At 42.4% G+C, this 19,198-nt stretch overlaps 1 protein-coding gene across 1 annotated transcript in view; it reads right to left on the bottom strand.

Annotated features, from left to right (window-relative positions):
* Positions 1-6,660: 6,660 nt before the first annotated feature.
* PDGFRB (platelet derived growth factor receptor beta) overlaps positions 6,661-19,198 on the bottom strand; it is a 213,585-nt gene continuing 201,047 nt past the window's right edge. The window contains exons 23-24 of the mRNA XM_085617731.1: positions 10,085-10,323; positions 6,661-7,359 (exon numbers count right to left, since the gene is read on the bottom strand). Of these exons, the coding sequence (XP_085473857.1) occupies positions 7,221-7,359; positions 10,085-10,323 (378 nt within the window). The 3' untranslated portion in view covers positions 6,661-7,220. The remainder of the gene's footprint in view (positions 7,360-10,084; positions 10,324-19,198) is intronic.

The following is a 19,198-nucleotide window of genomic DNA, read 5'->3' as shown; positions in this document are numbered from 1 at the left end:
ACTCTCTATTTCGCCCGCACAGGCGGGAATCAGTGCCGCGTGGGAGGAGCGGCCGCAGCATGACGGAACCACTCCGTCATGAGCACACGCCGCCCGTGGCTCATGACGGAGTGGTTCCGTCATGAACACGCAAGGGGTTAAATGCCGGTGCACCGAATACCAATGCTGTGTCGTCTGGAATCAACCTCATGGCTCTTACATCCACTATCAGACACTCCCTGCCCTTTTTATCTCGCTCATGCAGGTTCCTGCTTTTTACCTTTGTGACGCTTTTCTGTCTTTCTCTTCCTCCTTTCCCCTTTGTGCGTTTTTCCCTCTCTTGCTCTCGGTCAATGTCTGATGACGGAACTTAAGTTCTGGCCCCCCAAAAAATGCGTCCAATCGTCCCCACCGGCAACCACCACCACAAATTAAGCATTGGCAAACTACACTCATATTAAATTCTATCTGAAAAAAACAAAGGCAAACCGAAAATTTCAAAAGTACAACAGTCAATCTTCAATTTTATACAGTTTTACTTAAAAATCTTTCTTTTACAAAAATACACATATAAAAAGTTTACAATATGGAAATATCTTGATGTTTAAATGCAAATTAATATAACTTGTAAATATATATTTATACATATATGTAAACCAAGAGTTACAAAAACACTTTTGTGGTACCGTGATAACTTGAGCGTTCTCAGCCGCCCTACATGCCATTGAAAGATGTAGGAATATTTGCACTGGTTTATGAGGAGTACATTTAAAAGGTGACCCCAGTAGCCCGTCACTCGCAAAAGTTATAGCTGAAGTCCTGTAAATCTTGACACATCAAGTTCTACTATGGGCGATCTGTCATCTGATTGGTTCATTTGTACATGGATCACAAACCTTTAAACATGGCGCAATGGAGGCAACAAGAATGCGTGATCTGTATTACAGGGGCTGCATACTTATGTTCAGGTTCTAAAATGGGAATGCACAATAAATATCTTTTTACACTTTAGAAAAATTACTGAACCAAATACACTTAAGGATGCACGCTAAATAACTTTTAACAATTTAGGAAATTGTGAGATCCAAACTCACCATTATGAATGAAATGGAGCCTAATAGCGTGGATTCTGAGAGCCCAGCCGAATTAGGTGGAAGGTAGTTTACCCGTTATTGAGAGAGTAGAATAGGAATATGTTTTTTTGGGACCCCCATTGCAAAATGGTCGCAAAATAGTCAAAATGTTCTGTTTCACATCCAGGTGAGAAACATCCCTCACCCCTTATTGCAGAAGGTAACGCCTTACTTTGTCAATAATAATTTTATCATGATTACTGTCTCTTGAGCAAACCCAATTAGAAAAGATTGAGTCTGGTGGCATATGGTTTAATTTAATTTGCTGTAGTCCACTGAAGGGCCCCATATGAGCTGTGAGGAATTTTTGGAGGAGATAACCGGCTGCCAGCATTACCGACACCAGCTGAATTCTCTGCATAGAATTCCTGCAATTAACAATTGGAGCCTCTTAAATGGGGAATAGCCATACTGACGTGAAAATAACCGGGCAGAATCCTGCACTGTATGTCCATATCCGCGGTGGGAGGAGGTGGATGAGAGAAAGGGTTAATATAAACATTTACCACAGAACTGGTGGTAAATGTCTGGAAGGAACCTCAGGCAAGACCAGAGAATATGAAGGGGGGTGGGGAGGGAGAGGTAGTCATGGGAAGGATGGGAGAGGTTAGAGGAGAAGCTGCCTGTATGGGGGAAACATGCTCCCTGGTGCCTTGGCTATGGGTAGTGGTGGTGTGATGGGCATCTGTAGAAAATATCTGGGCTGGAATGCAGGTCTTTTCATATTGTGATGTCACCAGCCAGAGTTTCTGGCTGGTAAAATTAGGCTGAGTGGTCCACACCCAGTCAATCCAGGGACCCTATTATGTATAGGGCGCACTTCCCTGTTTGCGCCACGGGGCTCCTTCAAACAGGTGTGCCATGTGCAAACAGGTAAAATAGGCCCTATTGGGCTGAATGCGCTGCCCTCAGGTCAGCCGTGACTCATTCAAGTTAAGTACAGAGCGGCTGCTTCAAAGCCGCTCAGTGTTACACTGTGCAAGCGGCACCCGCATGCACATTAAAGAGGGAACAGAGATCCCTTTGAAGGCGGGTGCAATTAGTAACTGCACTCACCTGCAAGGAGATGTCTGGGGGGGGGGGTCAATAGGTCCCTCGGACTCCCCTCCAGAGGTCTGTCATCAGGGGGTGCACTGACAGGGTGCCACTATTTTGTGGCGCACTGTCGGTGCGCCTTCTGACAGCTTTTACCTCTGCGCCCGCTCCATAATATGTTGCAGGTGCAGTGGTAAAGAGATTCCCTCATTTCCATGGGGCCACCCCCCATGCAAATGAGGGAGTTCCTTTTTGAGATAGCGCTGGATCTACATATGGGCCAGTGCTATCTGTATTACAGTGGGGGCCAGACAAGCATCTGTAGCCCCTTCTTTAATACCAAAGTTCCCTGGGGGTGCACTGTAATTCGGGCACAGGTGTGCTAACACCGGTCCACTTATAATTGTAGATTTCTACATGGTAATTTCTCTCCACACATCTCATAATCAGGGCCTAAGAATGCGCTATTTACTTTGATCATGTTCGATGTTTACAGTGTGATACTTTTGTCTTGGAGAGGGTTATACTTCAAAGCTCTTTTATGCTTTTGAATGTGGTGACTGGACGGCGCCCGTATTTGGTAAAGTCCTCCTTACGTTACTCTCATTGATAAGTATAGATGGTCAGCTACAGTGTACAGATGTGGGGGTTATGGGCAGGGCTGGGCCTAGGCCTAGGCCCAGGGCGCCAGTTTTCAGAGGGCCGCACAGAGCTGTCTGCATTAAACTTCTGCAGACAGCAGCGTCCCTCTTGACTCCAATGATTGAGACTGAACTGCTTTTAATCCTTTTACTTGCTACAGATGCAGTTTTACACCCCATTACCCCTTTTCTTCCCCCCCCCCCTCTCACTCACTTGCCGACACACACCAACACCGCCATTCACACCACCAACAACTTGGCACTAGGGTGATCAAGCTACGCTGTGAGTGATTAAGACTATTTGGGGGAGGTGCCGAGAAGTTTGTTCACAGAGGTAAGTTACTGCTTTGATGGGTGAATGACCTGTAAAAACAAAATGGGCAACCCTGCTACCTTATTTTATTCACTATCTGCTGGGTGGGTGCCAAATGTCTTTCCGCCTTGGCAGCGGCGTAGCGTGGGTTACCAGCGCCCTGGACAAGCCAAGTATTGTGCGGCGCAATTCGCAATTTCCACCCCCAATTTTGCACCCCTAGCAATTTTGCTCCCGGGTCAGCTGCCCCTGCGGCCCCGCCACACCACTGCGCCTAGGGCACTACCTGAGCAAGGGCCTGCTTTGTTTATAGGCAATGCTTTACCCCTGAAAAAAAAATATTATGCTATGTTCTTTACCGGGCTGTGAGGTACACTAGAACATCCCATAGAGAGCAAAGCTTTTTTTACCTCATAAAAGTGAAGCATGTAGACTTTGGCTTTGCTTGTTTATCTTTTAACGAGTTGTGCATGTATAATGACAAACGTATGCAGCATTTTTATATGGATATTTTCCTTTTATGTCATAAAGAGTTGCAGAAGTACAGATTATTTGGATTATTCAATCTTTTACTAAATGTACTAGCTTGATTTCTATGAGAAAGGTTTTGTTTAGAAAAGCGTGCTTTATTTTCCTTTTTGCTGAGGTACTGATTAACAACAGAGAAAAATGCGAAACTGAATTCATGGTAACCAAAGTTTCAAATGATCAGTACCTCATTTACATGACACATTCACCCAAGAATGCGTGCCCATTGCACATAATATATTCATCCCAGGATGAGGCATTTGTTCACACACAGTGTGACTAAATCTGCTTCTGTGAGAGGCAAGTGAGCAGCCCTGAATGTCAATTCCCTAGAAGACTGTGAGTACCCGTAAACATTCACATATGTGAGTATTCACAAACTCGTCTCTGGGTCTTTCCTGCCCTGAAAATGGTTATTGATTTACTCTTAAGAGGAGCAAGAGTAAATCCCTTTCACGGGTGTGAAGCAAAAGGAAACACATCCACAATTGGGGGTTTGGGGAGTGAAGAAAGGTGTTTCTCCACAGGAAAGAAAAAATATTTCTCGGTGAATAACAAAGAAAATAGGTTCCACGTGTGTTTGCCCTGTTCCTTTCGCATGCAAAATGTATTTATGTATATTTTTGCTTGAGAAAATGAAACCCTCCTTGGCATTTTCTAGATTACGATTAGAAAACTGGGACTGGCTCAGGATTCTAGGCTAACCTGGAAAAGCATTGAGAATTCCAAAATGTTGCAAATCTGTGTCCATGCGAGGCAGTAAACCTGCGAGTGATGTTGCATTACCTTCTCTGTAAACTGGGTTCAATGAGTTTTAGGAGCTGCACTACCTCATGCCATTTCAACTAGGAGCCATGTTCTCAGTTTTGTCAGGTCTAAGAACAAGGGAAGCTCCAAAGAAAAAAATATTGGAGCAACAGCAATGAGATGCCTGGAAAGAGAGGTCGGGTTCTAATTAGTAGATAAGGTGCTACCACAAAGGGTACACTATATCGCTTTCTCCGTTACAAATGAACCAACAGAAAAGAGGCACCCCTGAAATGTACTGAAGCCTGTACTCGACACACAATGCATTTTAACCAGTAACATTCAGCAATACAATTTCATTGATAACATGCAGTATTTGGAAAGAGGTCTAGGGCTGCAAACGCAAGCCCTCTCTGGAGTGCAAAGGCAACAATGTAAAGGGGAAAGCTTGAGGGCAGAGAGCAATTTTATGATGCAGAGTTAAAGGACACCATTCAGGAAACCTTTTTAGGAAATCCTAGTCTTTATAATAGGTATATATTTTTAATTACCTAAACTATTAAGCAGGTCTGGCAAGCCTGTTGCCAGCATCCGAGGCATGGTTTTTATTTTAAAACTATCTGTTCAATACATATGGGAAAATCCCAACATACAACCACATAAACATCTTAAAGTGACATAAAACGTTGATAATGTTTGGTCCCTCTAACTGAGAGGTAGGCTGGCCTACTGTCATATCAGCAACATTCTGATCAGGCAGGTGGACTGGTCGGCCTGGGCACAGCCAAATACTCAACCCCCCTAATGCAACAAATCACAGAATGATCAACATTTGAGCATGACAATACCATCGTGCATACTTCATATATAGATTGAAACGCTAATAGATTTCTATACTTATATACAACTATATATGTAAGAAAGTGACTAGTAAAAAATGTGCATAGTCTAAGGCTTAATTTCTGGAAAAACATTTATAAAATATTTTGTGATAGAATGTAATGAAGGTGATTTTGTAACTACAGGGAATGTCTTAAATCCTGCTCCCAGTGCCTTCCTCCATCTGGCCCGATAAGACACTGAGGTGGCCCAGGGTGGGGTTGTTCATCTCAAAGAGTCTTCAAGGAACAAAGGGAGGAATTGTGATAAAGTATTTAGTACTCCCCCAAAGAGCAACTGGCAGCTCGGGGGTGAAGTTGTACCTATAATGGCAATCACAGCCTAGTCATGGATTTGACCAGTGGCCATTCTCACTGGGTCTGAAATCAGACACATAGTGTTTGCGAGTCACTGGGAATGCCAACATCGGGTTCATCCATCGGGCATACTCCCACTCCACCCTCACAACAGACCCTCTGAACGAACGGAGGGCAAATAAAAATCTGTTTCATCTCTGCCCTCCTAACACTAGGTCCAGTTGATCTTTCCGGGGGCAAATAAACATATTCTATCTCTGCCCTCCTAAAACAAGTTTCACCTGACCTTACCAAGACCAAATGAACACGCTCCATCGCTACTGTCCTGGAAGCAGGTCTTTGTGACTCTGTTTAAGGCAAATAAATGCGTAATGTCTCTATCCTCTGTAGTCTAGGCCCACATGACCTTACAGAGGACATAATTACAGATTCAAACTCTACCATTGTAATGTAAGCTTCAATTACGTGACGTTACTGAGGCAAATGGATTATTTCCATCTCTAACCTCTCAACACCAGGTCCAGGTGAGGTTACAGAGGGTAATCAAATATGTACCAATCTTACTCATTCAGAGCCCTCGCTTAGAGCCAATGTGCTCCAAACAAAGATAAGTGCAAAGTCCTTCCTTTAATCTTCCTAAATGCCGCTCTGACCTCACTCAGGGCATCTTGAGACGTCCAGTCTCCTTCCAAAAGAGGAGCCAATGTCCCAAAGACCAGCTCGGATCCTATATAAAAAACAGCCAGATGCCACATTCTTGCTATCCATCCATGGCCTGCCGGCTCTATCAAACCTAGGACAATCCCATCATTCTAACATAGTTCCGTCTTCTCGCACTTTCTGGCTGTTGTATAATGTGTCCGAAAAGGGCTGAAAATGTTCCTTTTGCAGAAAGTGCTGGTGCTTTCCAACCAAGCTATATTTACACCTTTTCCTGCTGCACACGGAGCCTTTGCAGAAGCTATTCGGAGGAAGATCTGATTGTAATGTTGACTCAGAGTGTAGTGTCGGCAGCTGGGCTCTACAGCTGGGGAACAGAACACGTTCTGCCAGACAGAGACGCATTGTACACCAATAATTCTCTTTTTCTGTGTTGCGTTAATTTTGAGTGTTTAAATGGGTAAACCTTTGAATTTCATTTCTTATTTTGTTTGTCTTTCTTTCTTTCTTTCTTTCTTTCTTTCTTTCTTTCTTTCTTTCTTTCTTTCTTTCTTTCTTTCTTTCTTTCTTTCTTTCTTTCTTTCTTTCTTTCTTTCTTTCTTTCTTTCTTTCTTTCTTGTCTCATTGTTTTGTATGGCACTGAAGCCATGAGGGTTCTGGCATCTGACCTCTATTAACATCAGGTGGTGCCTGTTTCTTTGGATGATTTATAATAATTTTTTTTTGCTTTGGCTCCGGGTTGGTGATGGTCTTTGTACGTCGTCACTCTTATTTAATTTTCGTACCTGTGAGTTTCAGACTGCGAAAATAGCAAAATCTGGAGAAAGCACTTGGAGTGTATGTCCATTTTTTCACTCCAACTCCACAGTCGAGAATCCCAAATGTCCTTTGGAAACTTGAAAAATGTGACCCTCCAGTTTGGGGAAGAGCCCAAAGTCGTTCAGTTCTTCAGGCCTTGACTCAGTATCTTTTGTATTGATGGTCTCTGCTACAGGAAGCTCTCCTCCACTTCCGGCGACTCGCACTCTTGTTCTTGGCAGGGCACCTTTTGCGGCTCCTCCTCCTGGAGCTCCAGCGGGCTCTCGCAGGAGATGGTGGACGCTGTGTGTCCTTCGTCCAGTGCAGAGCTGCAAAGAACAAAAGATGAACAGCATTATTGACATCATCTATGCTTTGGTTCAAGGTCATTAGATGTCACAAGACTGGGAGATTCCCCCAATAACCAGCACCTCTGAAAGGCTGGTAGACCTGCGGAAGGGTCTTGGACTGACACACACTTCACTCATGGTGCCCAAGGTGCCAGATAGAAGCAGCACATGGATTCCTCCACTGGACCAGCGGCAGGCGGTCTGCTGTATTCAGTCTGCTGCCTCGTTGGGGATGCTTTTTACCCATGTCAGCTCCCACCTGGTTGGCAAGAGAGCTGGGTAAATAAAGAGGCCTGGTGTGAGTGACCCTGCACAGCATTGATGCATTGCCCTTCTGTCTAGTCTCAATGGCTGGTTACCCTCGTGACTGCCCCCTTATTACTCAGACATCTCCAGTCAAGCCCCCACTGTGACTTCACCGCTTGCCACCGCCATACTATCTGGGTTTTGGAAAATATCCAGTAGAGGTGGTGCTAACACTGAAAATGCCACTTGTATGTTGAGTGTTCTCTATGTGCATGAGAGAGGGTCTTAATGTTTTCTGAATGAAACCACTTTATGAAGCATGGGGGTCTTGCAGAGAGAGACGAGGCCCCTGGGGATGGTGGTTGCCGAGTCATCCTAAATCAGGCCTCGAGGTTACTTTTTGGACAGTAAACTGAGATTTCTCTCTGGTTTTACTTCAACTTATAGAATGACAGTCGTTGTTTTATCTCTACATAATGGAACGTAACCATGTTGTCTTGGATTTTCATGATTTCTACATGCGTTTTTAAAATTTTTATTGAAACATAGGTTTATGCCTTTTGAGAACCAGTGGGTCGTTGTGCTTTTACTTCTGAAAGACGTGGCACTATAACACGTGACTTTCTAAAATTCACTGGTGATTAGAAACGTTAACAACTAATGCATTAACTCTGGAGCACAACAGATAAGGGAGATAAGACGGAATTCCACTTTTCTGAAACGACGTCAGCATGAGCAGAATATGTTGCTGTTCATTTGGCATGCAAGGACTGGAAAGGGTACCTCCGCAATCAAACTTTGTGCTTCTCCAACATAACCTTATCCCGAAATGTATTGTCCTGCAACAACACGCAGGTAATCCAAAGGTATCCTGAGAGATTTTTTATCAATAAATATTTGTAGACAATACAATATGGAATCAAGAAGCAAACTTCAAAAAGAAATACAATTAAAAATATACACACCCGGATCCAAAGATATCTCACTGGATACAGCCAAATAACATTAATAGGGGCATTTACCCACTGAGCTACAACACCAGATTAAGCAACCTTGCAAAACTGGGACAGTTCTGCTTTTGGCTATTTCAAGCCACGTCAACTATATCACATTGGCGAGTCCCAAGATGAAGAAAAAAATCAGTGACTGTTGAATTGCTCTTGCTATAAAGTCAAGGCTGCAAGGGACGCCACCTTTGGGCTATTACTATTCTCTGAGTGTTTGATTTACACCATAGAGGCCGAAAAGGGGGTGTTTCTTGGTGAAAATTTGCATGAACTCACATTTTAATCATGCCTCAATTTAGAGAGGTAGGATGAGAAGAAGGGAAAATACATAGGAGGCGGCGGATAGATGATGGGGAAAGTGCGTTTTCTGCTGTACTTTACCGTACTTCTAGGTAGAGCCCTTCTTTAAGGGAGAAGCTTCACACAGTAACTACTATCCCCTCACACACACAAGGATTTCACCATACATGTATTCCGCTTTCTCTGCCCCTCTTGTATTTTAATTTAAACTGCAATAGAAATAGTAAAGATTTCTCTTCCTCTTTGCTCTCTTCGTCTGCCTCTCCTATGCTGTCTCTCTTCATATCTCGACTTATTGCGCTCTTTCTTGTACTTTCCCTCTCTCTTTCACTTTCTCTAGCCCTTCTTTTCTTCATCTTTCTTTCTATTCTGTGTTTGTGTCTGTCTTCCTTTTCAACTCCCTTTCTTTCTAGAACTATATCTGTTTCTCTCTGTGCCCCTGTCTCTCTCTTGCCTTTCCCATGCGTTTCTCTTTGTACTTCTCGCATGTCTCACTCATCTGCCCCTCCTCCCTCGCTCTAGCTCTCTGTATGTATGTGATTTATATACAGTGCGAATAGAACTAAAAAGCAATGGAATTCTGCTCAAGCGGGATGTGATTGGCAGTGAGGTAGGTGGTAGGAGGAAGTCATGAGGGGGCACAAGGCTTTGAACTGCAGGGCAAACAAAGGGGAAAATAAAGAGTGGGAGACGAGGGCCTGAGCTATGAAAGCGGACAAGAGAATTAAAGTGGGGCTGTGGTACTTTGCAAAGGAGTAGAAGGGGTGAGACCTTGCAATGGGGGTCCTAAACTGTGATGAGAAGCTGCTTGAGGAGACACGACCTGCCTACCTAGAGAGAAAGAGGGAAAGAGAAGGGAAAGTTCCCTCCTCAATCTCTCTCTTTCCCTCTTTCTCTCTCTGGATTGTCTATCATAACACCTCTTTCATTGATTTCTCTCCCTTTTGGTGTATGTGTGTCTTTCCCTGTAAATATATCTCTCTGGCTAACACTTGAATGAATAGGTACACACACACACACACACACACGCGTGCTTACACACACATACACACATGCTTTGCACACATGCACGCACACACACACACCTACACAAACACACACACACGTTAGAGGTGCATTCTTGTCTGCAGACCTTCATGTTCTTGTCATACCTGGGCCGACTCTCCCCAGTCCCACTGGCAACTTCCTCTGCTTCCTCTGGCTGTGGATCCGGGAGCGGGATGATGTAGTCATTGTCACTGTTGGGGGCCACCACTGTGTAGCTGATTGGGTTCAAATGCTCCTCCGGGCCAGTCCTGGCTGTGATAATGTGATTCTTCACTCTGGGTCTTGCACGAACAACTGCTGGATGATCGCTTCTCAGAAACTCCTCGTTCACCTTCTCATATTTCTGGTGAGATGCACGGGAAAAACAAAACCGGGAATATCTAATGAACCAGGGCACATCGGCACACGAGAACCTCTGATCTACCCCTATCAGCAGATGAGAAGCATCATCCTATCAGGACCAAATCCATACTAGCCCAGCTCATCTCTGTCTTGAACCAGCTGCACTTGAGATGTTACTAAACTGTCCATGACTTTACCCAATAACATTATAGACAATAAAACAGTTACTCTATTGATAAACTCCCTATTGGATTAAGATAGCAAGTAGATTACATACCTGTAACCATAGGTTTGCAGGGTGAAGCTTGTCTAGACTCACATGCTGTGTATTAGTCTATCGCCATTTATTGGTTAGGCCTGGAAACTCTCCTATTTTCTTTCAATTTGGACGTTAACCGGAGGAGGAATCACGCCGACCCTCAATTGCATCAAATGTCCTACATAGCTGCTACCTTCAGATTCTTTGGTTTCGGAAGCAGAGTGGACTGTCTCATTTACTTGTGACTTACTCTTAAGCTCAGAGTGGACTGTCTCATTTCCTTGTGACTTACTCTTAAGCTCAGAGTGGACTGTCTCATATCCTTGTGACTTACTCTTAAGCTTCGGATCACAAGTAAGCCTACATTATGTTTTTCCTGTTGTAATTTAAATTGCTAATGATAAGAAAAATGAAGAGTTTCTTGTTGAGGATCATCTTAATGGAAAACATACATTTCCAATACCCATAAGCCATCATTTCATTCTCAGTTTACTGTTTATGGGTTTAATATTGCCAGAGGTTATCGAAAAGCTTATTATCTTTTCCGATCTCTGGAGGTTTGGGATCTTCTGTTAATACATTTATAATGACCATTTTTTTTTAAACCAGGGTTAGGGTTACAAAACTCTAGTATTCTGAGAAAGATACAACACAGAATAAATTGCCAGGACTCAGGGCAGGAAGGAAGCATCAAAAGATATGAGGCTGTCCTGGTCTCTCATCCCTTATAGACCCACACACATATGCAGAGGAAGGAATTCAAAACATTTCAGGACTGGGCAGTGGAGGCTGGTGAGAATAGATGAGACTGCTAATCAGTTTGATGATGCTTACTTCTAGGTTGCTTATTCATAGCTGCCAAGGTTTTAGACTGCTATGTGTGGCATTTTCATAATTTCAGTGTAATCATGAGTGACATTTCCTCATGAGCAAAATCAAGCAAGGAAGACGAGGCAAACATATAAATATCAGAAATTAGACGCATTTGAGCAACGAGAAACTCTAAGAAGATCTTGAAATTGGAGCAAAGCAACTGATCTTTGCAGCACTACTTTATGGTGAGTCAAAACTGCTACTAGACAAGTAACTCTTTAGCAGAAGCTTTTACACCGGTTAGTTATGTCTAAGCACGGCACCCCTTCCCCCAGCTCAGCCGCAGTTGCAGCTGAACCACAATTACCAAAAGGATCTCCGTGGCAAAAGGAATAACTCACTGAGCTATCTACATAAAATACATTTTGGTGTAGTCAAGGTACAAGTTCTTTGGTGCAGGCATGATAAGCCTCTGCTCTACTATATGTTGCCAGGCAGCAGCATATCGCCCTGCACCTGCAATGCATTATAGAAAGATCAGAGCTGGCCAGATCTAATCTGAAACCAGATCTGCTCAGGGAAGGTACACTGTGTCTCTCCATAAAAATACCACACTCCCTGCTTCCCAGGGCCTGCAATTTCCATTCAAGAACTATAGCTGCCCGTTCTCTTCTCCCCCCATGATAGATTCATACGCATACAAAATAAAACCGTGCAGGAGGCAATTTAGATTGTGTCTTTTAGTTTCAAAGAGCTCATTCAGTTTTCATCATCTTTTATATTCTCATTGATTGATCTTTATAATGTATAACTCCGTACTTATTCTGTGTTCTACACTTAAAAAAAGATATGTAAGTTCTGGTTCTAAGGAATTTTCGTTCTATTTACATTACATATGTTCCTAACAGTTGTCACTTGGAATGTTAGAGGCTTAAATTCTCCCATTAAAAGACAACGTGTTCTTTCCCACTTATCTAAGATGAATGCCAATATAGCTATGATATAGGAATCTCATCTCACAGAAAGCGAAACACTAAAACTTAAGAGAAATTGGGTTGGAGAGGTTTTCTTTTCACCAAGGTATGGTAAAAGAATAACTTTATGTCATAAATCCCTAAATGCTAAACTCATCTCACAGGAATCAGACACCGAGGGTAGATGGTTGTTTACTAAGTTGCTAATAGGTAAAACTCCCATCTCCTTCTTCAACATATATACTCCTACCAATGGCGATGTCTCATTTTGGTCTCACATTTCCCATTTACTTTTAAAATATCCCACACAGAATTTTATTTTTGCGGGGGATTGTAACCAAGTGATGGATCCTTTCCTTGACTGGAACTCTAAAGCCCCCTTTATCCCAAACAAATCGCACAAAGCTTTTTTACGAACTGTAGAACAAAGAAATTTGGTAGATGCCTGGAGACTGTGAAACCCGTCTTTGAGGGAATACTCCTTTTTCTCCCCACCACATCAGACACAGTCCAGAATAGATCACATTTTTATCGCGCACAATGTTTCTCAGTCTCTGCTTTCAGCTGATATAGGCCCCATACTCATATCTGACCATGCTCCTGTTATGCTTCAACTAGACGTCCTACATCAACCTACCTCACCTAAAAGATGGAGATTCAATAATTCTTTACTTCTTGACACCAGTTTTAATACGTCCTTCACCTCTTTTGTTCATGAGTTCTTTCGAACCAACCAAACTGATGACCCTCCCTTCCATACAATTTGGGACGCTTTCAAAGCTACCGCTCCAGATTTCATTATTAGATATACATCAAACAAACACAAATCATTCCGAACAATCCACAATGCTCTTCTTACCAATATTAAAACACTGGAACACGCCTTTTACACCTCCAACACAAAAACCAGCTTGGAAGAGCTCATAAACTCAAAAATAGCCTTCAATAAAACTTCGACTGAAAATGCCTCCTTGTTTTTACTGAAAACGGGTTCGAAATACTACGGGGGCCAAAACAAATCAGGTAAATTATTAGCTAATTATCTCAAAATCAAGCAAAGCAGACTTCACATTGACTCCATTATAGATGACAATCAAACACCAAAACATAAAGATCCTGAAATCCTTCAAGAATTAGTTTGTTTTACGAATCCCTTTATACGCCAGAAAATATACCCCCGGATACAGATATACTTCATTACTTTTTCAATATCCAAAAGCGCGATATTCACCATTTTATTTAGATATTTTGGAAACTGACATTACAAAAGTGGAACAACTAAATGCTCTGAAGACCCTTAAAAAAGATAAAGCCCCGGGACCTGACGGATTTACTGTGGAATTTTTCTTACACTTTTCTCAGTTATTTATTCCGTATCTATACACTCTCATTTCTTCTTTCACTTCTTCTTGTAACTCATCAGGTTCATTTTTAGAGGCCTTAATTTGTCTAATACCAAAAGATGGCAAGGATCCCAGATATTGCAAGAATTATAAATCCATCTCTATAGTCAGTGAAGATTATAAAATGTTCTCGAAAACGTTAGCTATGCGATTAGAACCACATCTTCCTTCGCTGTTAGGTAAAGAGCAATCAGGATTTGTTAAAGGTCGAAACATCACAGACAACACCAGGGTATTCTTTGACATCTTATCTAGAATGTCTCATCATTCAGATTCATTAGCAGCAATTGCTCTTGACGCGGAGAAAGACTTTGATAGAATCTCATGGCTCTTTATTTTTCATGCCCTCAAATGGTTTGGAATTGGACCAAAAATCATCTCCCTGATTGCTTTACTCTATTCAGAACCTAAGACGGCCATCTCTGCCAATGGTCTAGTCTTCTCCTATTTTAGTCTTAAAAGAGGAGTCCGTCAAGGTTGCCCTTTGTCCCCTTTCCTTTTTAACTTAGCGTTAGAACCTTTACAATCTCGAATTCGGCAGAACTAATCCATTACCGTTTTTTTATCCGAGGCCCAGCATATCAAATTAGCAGCATATGCAGACGACATATTAATTTTCCTTTCTCAGCCACAATCTTCACTTCCTGCATTTTTACAGGAGGTTGAAGCAAATGGTTTAGTATCTGGATACAAACTAAATATTGACAAATGTGAGGTTATGCCTTTAACCAAATATACATTTAGAGAGGAGTTTCAGATCTCCAAGTTTGCATGGAATTCTAAACACATAAAGTACCTTGGATTATGGTTCTCTTCCTCCATAGCAAACTCCATCTCTCTGAACTTTGATAAATGTATAGATAAATTAAAAACGCTCACTGCAAGATGGCATCCACTTCATCTCTCTTTGTAGGGACGTCTTGATACCAATAAGATGATGCTTACCCCTATAATACTTTATACCATCTCCAATATACCAGTATCCATACCAGCCCATTTTTTTCACAATATCAATTCTATACTTATGTCTTTTCTGTGGAATGACAAAAAAACAAGAATGGCACTTCAAAAATTAATACGGCCAAAATCAGAGGGAGGTGTCAATTTTCCCCATTTCTCCAACTATCATAAAGAGTTTCAACAAAAACATCAAATTGGATTTCTGCTCAAACATCTAACAGTTAATTATGGATTGCCCTTGAAGATTCATTTATAGCACCTTTTTCATTTCAAGAATATCTTTCTATTTCTTGTAAACCGCAAAAAAACTATACACCAGTGATCAAACACTCATGCAAACTATTACAAACTACCCTTCCTATGGTCCCTTATGACTTTGACACTTTTCTCAAGTCCACAATTTGGCATAACAAGTTTATACTCATTAAAAACAAACCCATATACTGGAAAGTATGGAGAAATAAAGGTTCAATTTAGATGCATCAGTTATTTGATCAGGGCATACTTCTTCAATTCTTGCGGATACGAGACCTCTATCACTTACCTGCTTCTTTCCAACATAAATTTTCAATCCTGCGACAGGCAATACTTGAGACTTTTGCTCAATTTCCATGCATGTCCTCTTCTACTTCCCTGACTGATAACAATTGGAATAATCTCCTACACATACATCCTAGAGCCTCTATCATTTACTCTCGTTTAGAACAACCTCCTATAAATAGGGATAAATCTAAAACTGAACTCTCTTGGGAGACTGACTTGGGTATTGTCTGGCCTGTCTCTTTATGGAATAGAATATTGATAAAAATAAAGAAATCTTCTAGAGCAGCAAGCACTACACAAACAATTTTCTTCATTTACAACAGATTGCTTTTTACACCCACTCATTTACACAAGATACATGCTGTTACTCCTAGTATATGTTGGACTTGCTCTCACGACATTGCCGACTTAAAACTTTTGCTGTACACATGTCCATATGTATTTAGGTTTTGGGAGCGGGTTTCGTCTCAAATTAACACAATTTTTAACACTACACTCCCCCTTTCCTTCATTAATATTATCTTGGGTAGCCTGTCCTCTGAGTGGAAGCAAAGACATTCACATACGCAAATCATAGATTTACTATTAGCAGTTGCTTTTCAGCAGATAACATAGAATTGGAAAGATACCTCTAAATTATCATATTTCGTCTGGCGGTATGCCATATGTCATAATCATAGATTGGACACGATTCTTGTGCATCCAATATCACTTGCCACAAAACGAGTGCAGGTTTGGTCTCCTATCACGCAATTTCTTGATGACAGTGCAAAAACATCCTTTATACCCCAACCTTCATTACAAGAAGTTACTAAGGGGAAGAGGAGTGGCACCGTGGCCAGGGCGACTGATCCCGAAATCTTGGGATCACGATTCGATCCCCGGCGGCAGATTAGCCCAGCACCATGTGACTCTGGGCAATAGCTTGCTTAACCTTCCCGACGGCCCCCAGAGACCCTTACGGGTGATTGCTCACGCTTTACAATGTGGATTTATTTATTATTTATTATAAGCCTCCTTGACTTTCCTCATATACTTTTCACAATGTTTAGATATCTAATTTTAGTAATATATAAATGTGAACATATCAAAATATTATCATTCTCTTCTTTTTGTTTTGTGATATATTTAATATGAACCAGAATCCTTTTACCTTTCAGGCATAAATATTTATCAGTGTACGCTCTTTTACAATTTTATTGTAACTATATACTTTCATTATCCTTTATTCTCCCACCCTCATTTATGAAATTTGGTATTGAACATGTGTACGAAATATTGTTGTTCTGACCACTACTCTTCAATAAACTTATTTTTTAACTTAAAAAAGGGCTCATTCAGTAAAGAAATGCATGGGGCTACTTAAATTAGACTCCAACGCACTTAGAGCTGTTATGTCTGAAATCACTTCGCACCGAAAACAATTACACCCATTATATGCCATTATGCGAGAAGCCGCAGCTATGCTCTGGCAACACAGCCATCAGCCACAACTCAAATCCTTTCCATGCTGAGTCATTTTCAACAGCAAATTCTCAAATCAGAGAGCAATTTTGCCTGCCACCCGAAAGAACGCACTTGATTTGTCTCAAGCGAAGATTACAAGGCTTCTGTTTGAAAGGCTGCCTCTGATTGGTGGTTGTGTGGAGTAAATTAGGTGCATTTTAAGACCCGGCTCTCAGCAGGTTGATCATGATGCTATAAAATTAAATATAATTAGCATACACATTTCCTGAGAATAGACAGTCAGTGGTAGTCTGGCAGAGTAAGACACGGTACCGCGGGCCAGCTCATGGGAGGCTGCAGGACCAAAACTGGACTCCGGCAACCGCGGTTCAGTCGGGACTCGCACAGCATCATTAAGATCGGCTACAGGTACCAGTTAACTCTCTCTCCAGCAGCGGCCACGGTACAACTCTGGTTCGGACTCGAGCGGCACCTTGATGCGATGCTGCAGCACGCACCATAGTGGCCGGTGGCGCAATAGACGTGCGAGCAGCAGCGGGCTCCTCTGATCCCAGTCAAACTTTTGAACTATCTGATTGCTGCTGCGGGCTCACCTTGCACCACGGGCAGCCCACCCTATATTATGAGCCCTGTCTCTGCATTGAGCGAATGTGGAACGCATTGTTGCAATCTCTATGACACCATCATGTCACGTGAATGCCGAATGGAGCCGGCAAGCCCAGCGCAGCAGAGCCAGCCCCCAAGCCCGCAGCAGTCAGACTCTCTGTCAGTCACATGACTCTGTGGCTGCCAGAGCAGCATGACCGCGCGCTACTTTTGTCTGTGCTGATTATAGCACTCCGGTTTGACATCTTCAGGAGGCGCTATAAATGCGTAACTTTGCAATTTAGTGCTATGATATTAATCACCTCACTGAAATACGTTAGTCTAACACCTGATGTGTGGTACTTGGCAGGGCTTGCTATTCGCTTTCAGGTTGACAAAGACAGCCAGACTCCAAAGACGTGGTGTACGAAGACCCTATGACTGAACCGGATCAGGCAGATGCTGTGTCAGTTTCCCTTCGCCTGTTTCTCCTCACGTCCCAGTGAGAAGGGTTAACACATTCTAACCTCTTTTCAAGAGGGGGTGGGAGAGCTGGTATTCTCAACGCCTTCATTTCCTTTGGCCAAGCTTAACAGGAATGGGGTAAAGTTAGGGCATGTGTTGCAAATGAGCATCTTTTATCGGAGTGAAAATACAATGGGGCACATTTACAAGCTCCTATCGCCACAGGAATGTCACTTTTTGCAACATTCCTGTGGCGATAATCCCTTCATCTTATTTACAAGGTGGTGTTAAGCCACTTAACGTGGCTTAACGCCACCTAATAAATAAGGCCCCCTTTCACGCTGCACTTAACGTGAAAGGGGTAGGCAATGGGTGTTGCAGTGGGTGTTCCTCTGCAACACTCATTGATTTTGCTGCTGCCCCCTATTTACAAGAGTGGTTGGTGTAAATAGGATGCAGAGTCAAAATTAAGATAAGGGAAATACTGGTCTTATCACAGCGAAACGAGGTGACATGCTTAATTTAATCTCGTTTTTGCTGTTTCTATGTGTGCTGCATTGGGCAGCACACATAGAAACAGCAAATCGCCATGAATGATTGTGTATGTGCAGGAAGGTGTCCCTTCCTTCAGATAAACAATCATTAAACAAATGGCAATTTGCAACTTCTACGTGTGCTGCACAATACAGCGCACATAGGAGTTTCAAATCGGCATTTTGGATTGTTTATGTGCAGGAAGGCGCACCTTCCTGCACATAAACAATAATTTCCATCAACGCAGACCCCTTGCACTATGGTGCAAGAGAGCCTGCGTTGGTGCCAGGCAACTTAATTTAGCACCAGCACTAGGGGAAACACAAGCGTACGCCTCATTCTTGTGAATAAGGTGCATCCTTGTGTTTTTGAATGGCGAAGCGAGGCGTTAGCAATTTTTGCTTAACGCCACTTTTCGCCATTCTGTTGGAAATATGCCCCAATGTGCCAGTCTTATTCCTACATGTGCTTGCATTATGAAAACGCAATGGTAGTTTATTGCATTTAATTTTTAAATGCTCCTTGATTCCCTGTTTCTGGGGGGGGGGGGGGGGGGAAACAGGAGCAATGTGAGGACTACTGACACCACAGGCGAAATGCATTTTTTCCCTGTGGTGCTCAACTTTGCCCAGCAAAAGGGCTAAATTCATAGCTCCGAAATGCAAAACGCTGCTGTTTGCTGCCTCTGCTGGTGGTGCTGTAAGGCTTCGTTACCTCAAGCAGCTCTGGGAAGGATACATGTGCGATTAAACAAAATAGTTAGGATTAAAAACAATATTTCTTTAAATGTTCGTATTTCTGACTCGAGCCTTTAATTAAATCTAGTAGAAATCTGTAATTACTCATCACTACTCGTGCGATTCATTGGTTAAA

This window comes from Triturus cristatus, chromosome 7 (assembly GCF_964204655.1).
Source record: "Triturus cristatus chromosome 7, aTriCri1.1, whole genome shotgun sequence".
In the NCBI taxonomy this organism is placed as follows: Eukaryota; Metazoa; Chordata; class Amphibia; order Caudata; family Salamandridae; genus Triturus; species Triturus cristatus.
Note: the sequence above shows the minus strand (reverse complement) of the source record. Positions and strands in the feature narration are given on the sequence as shown.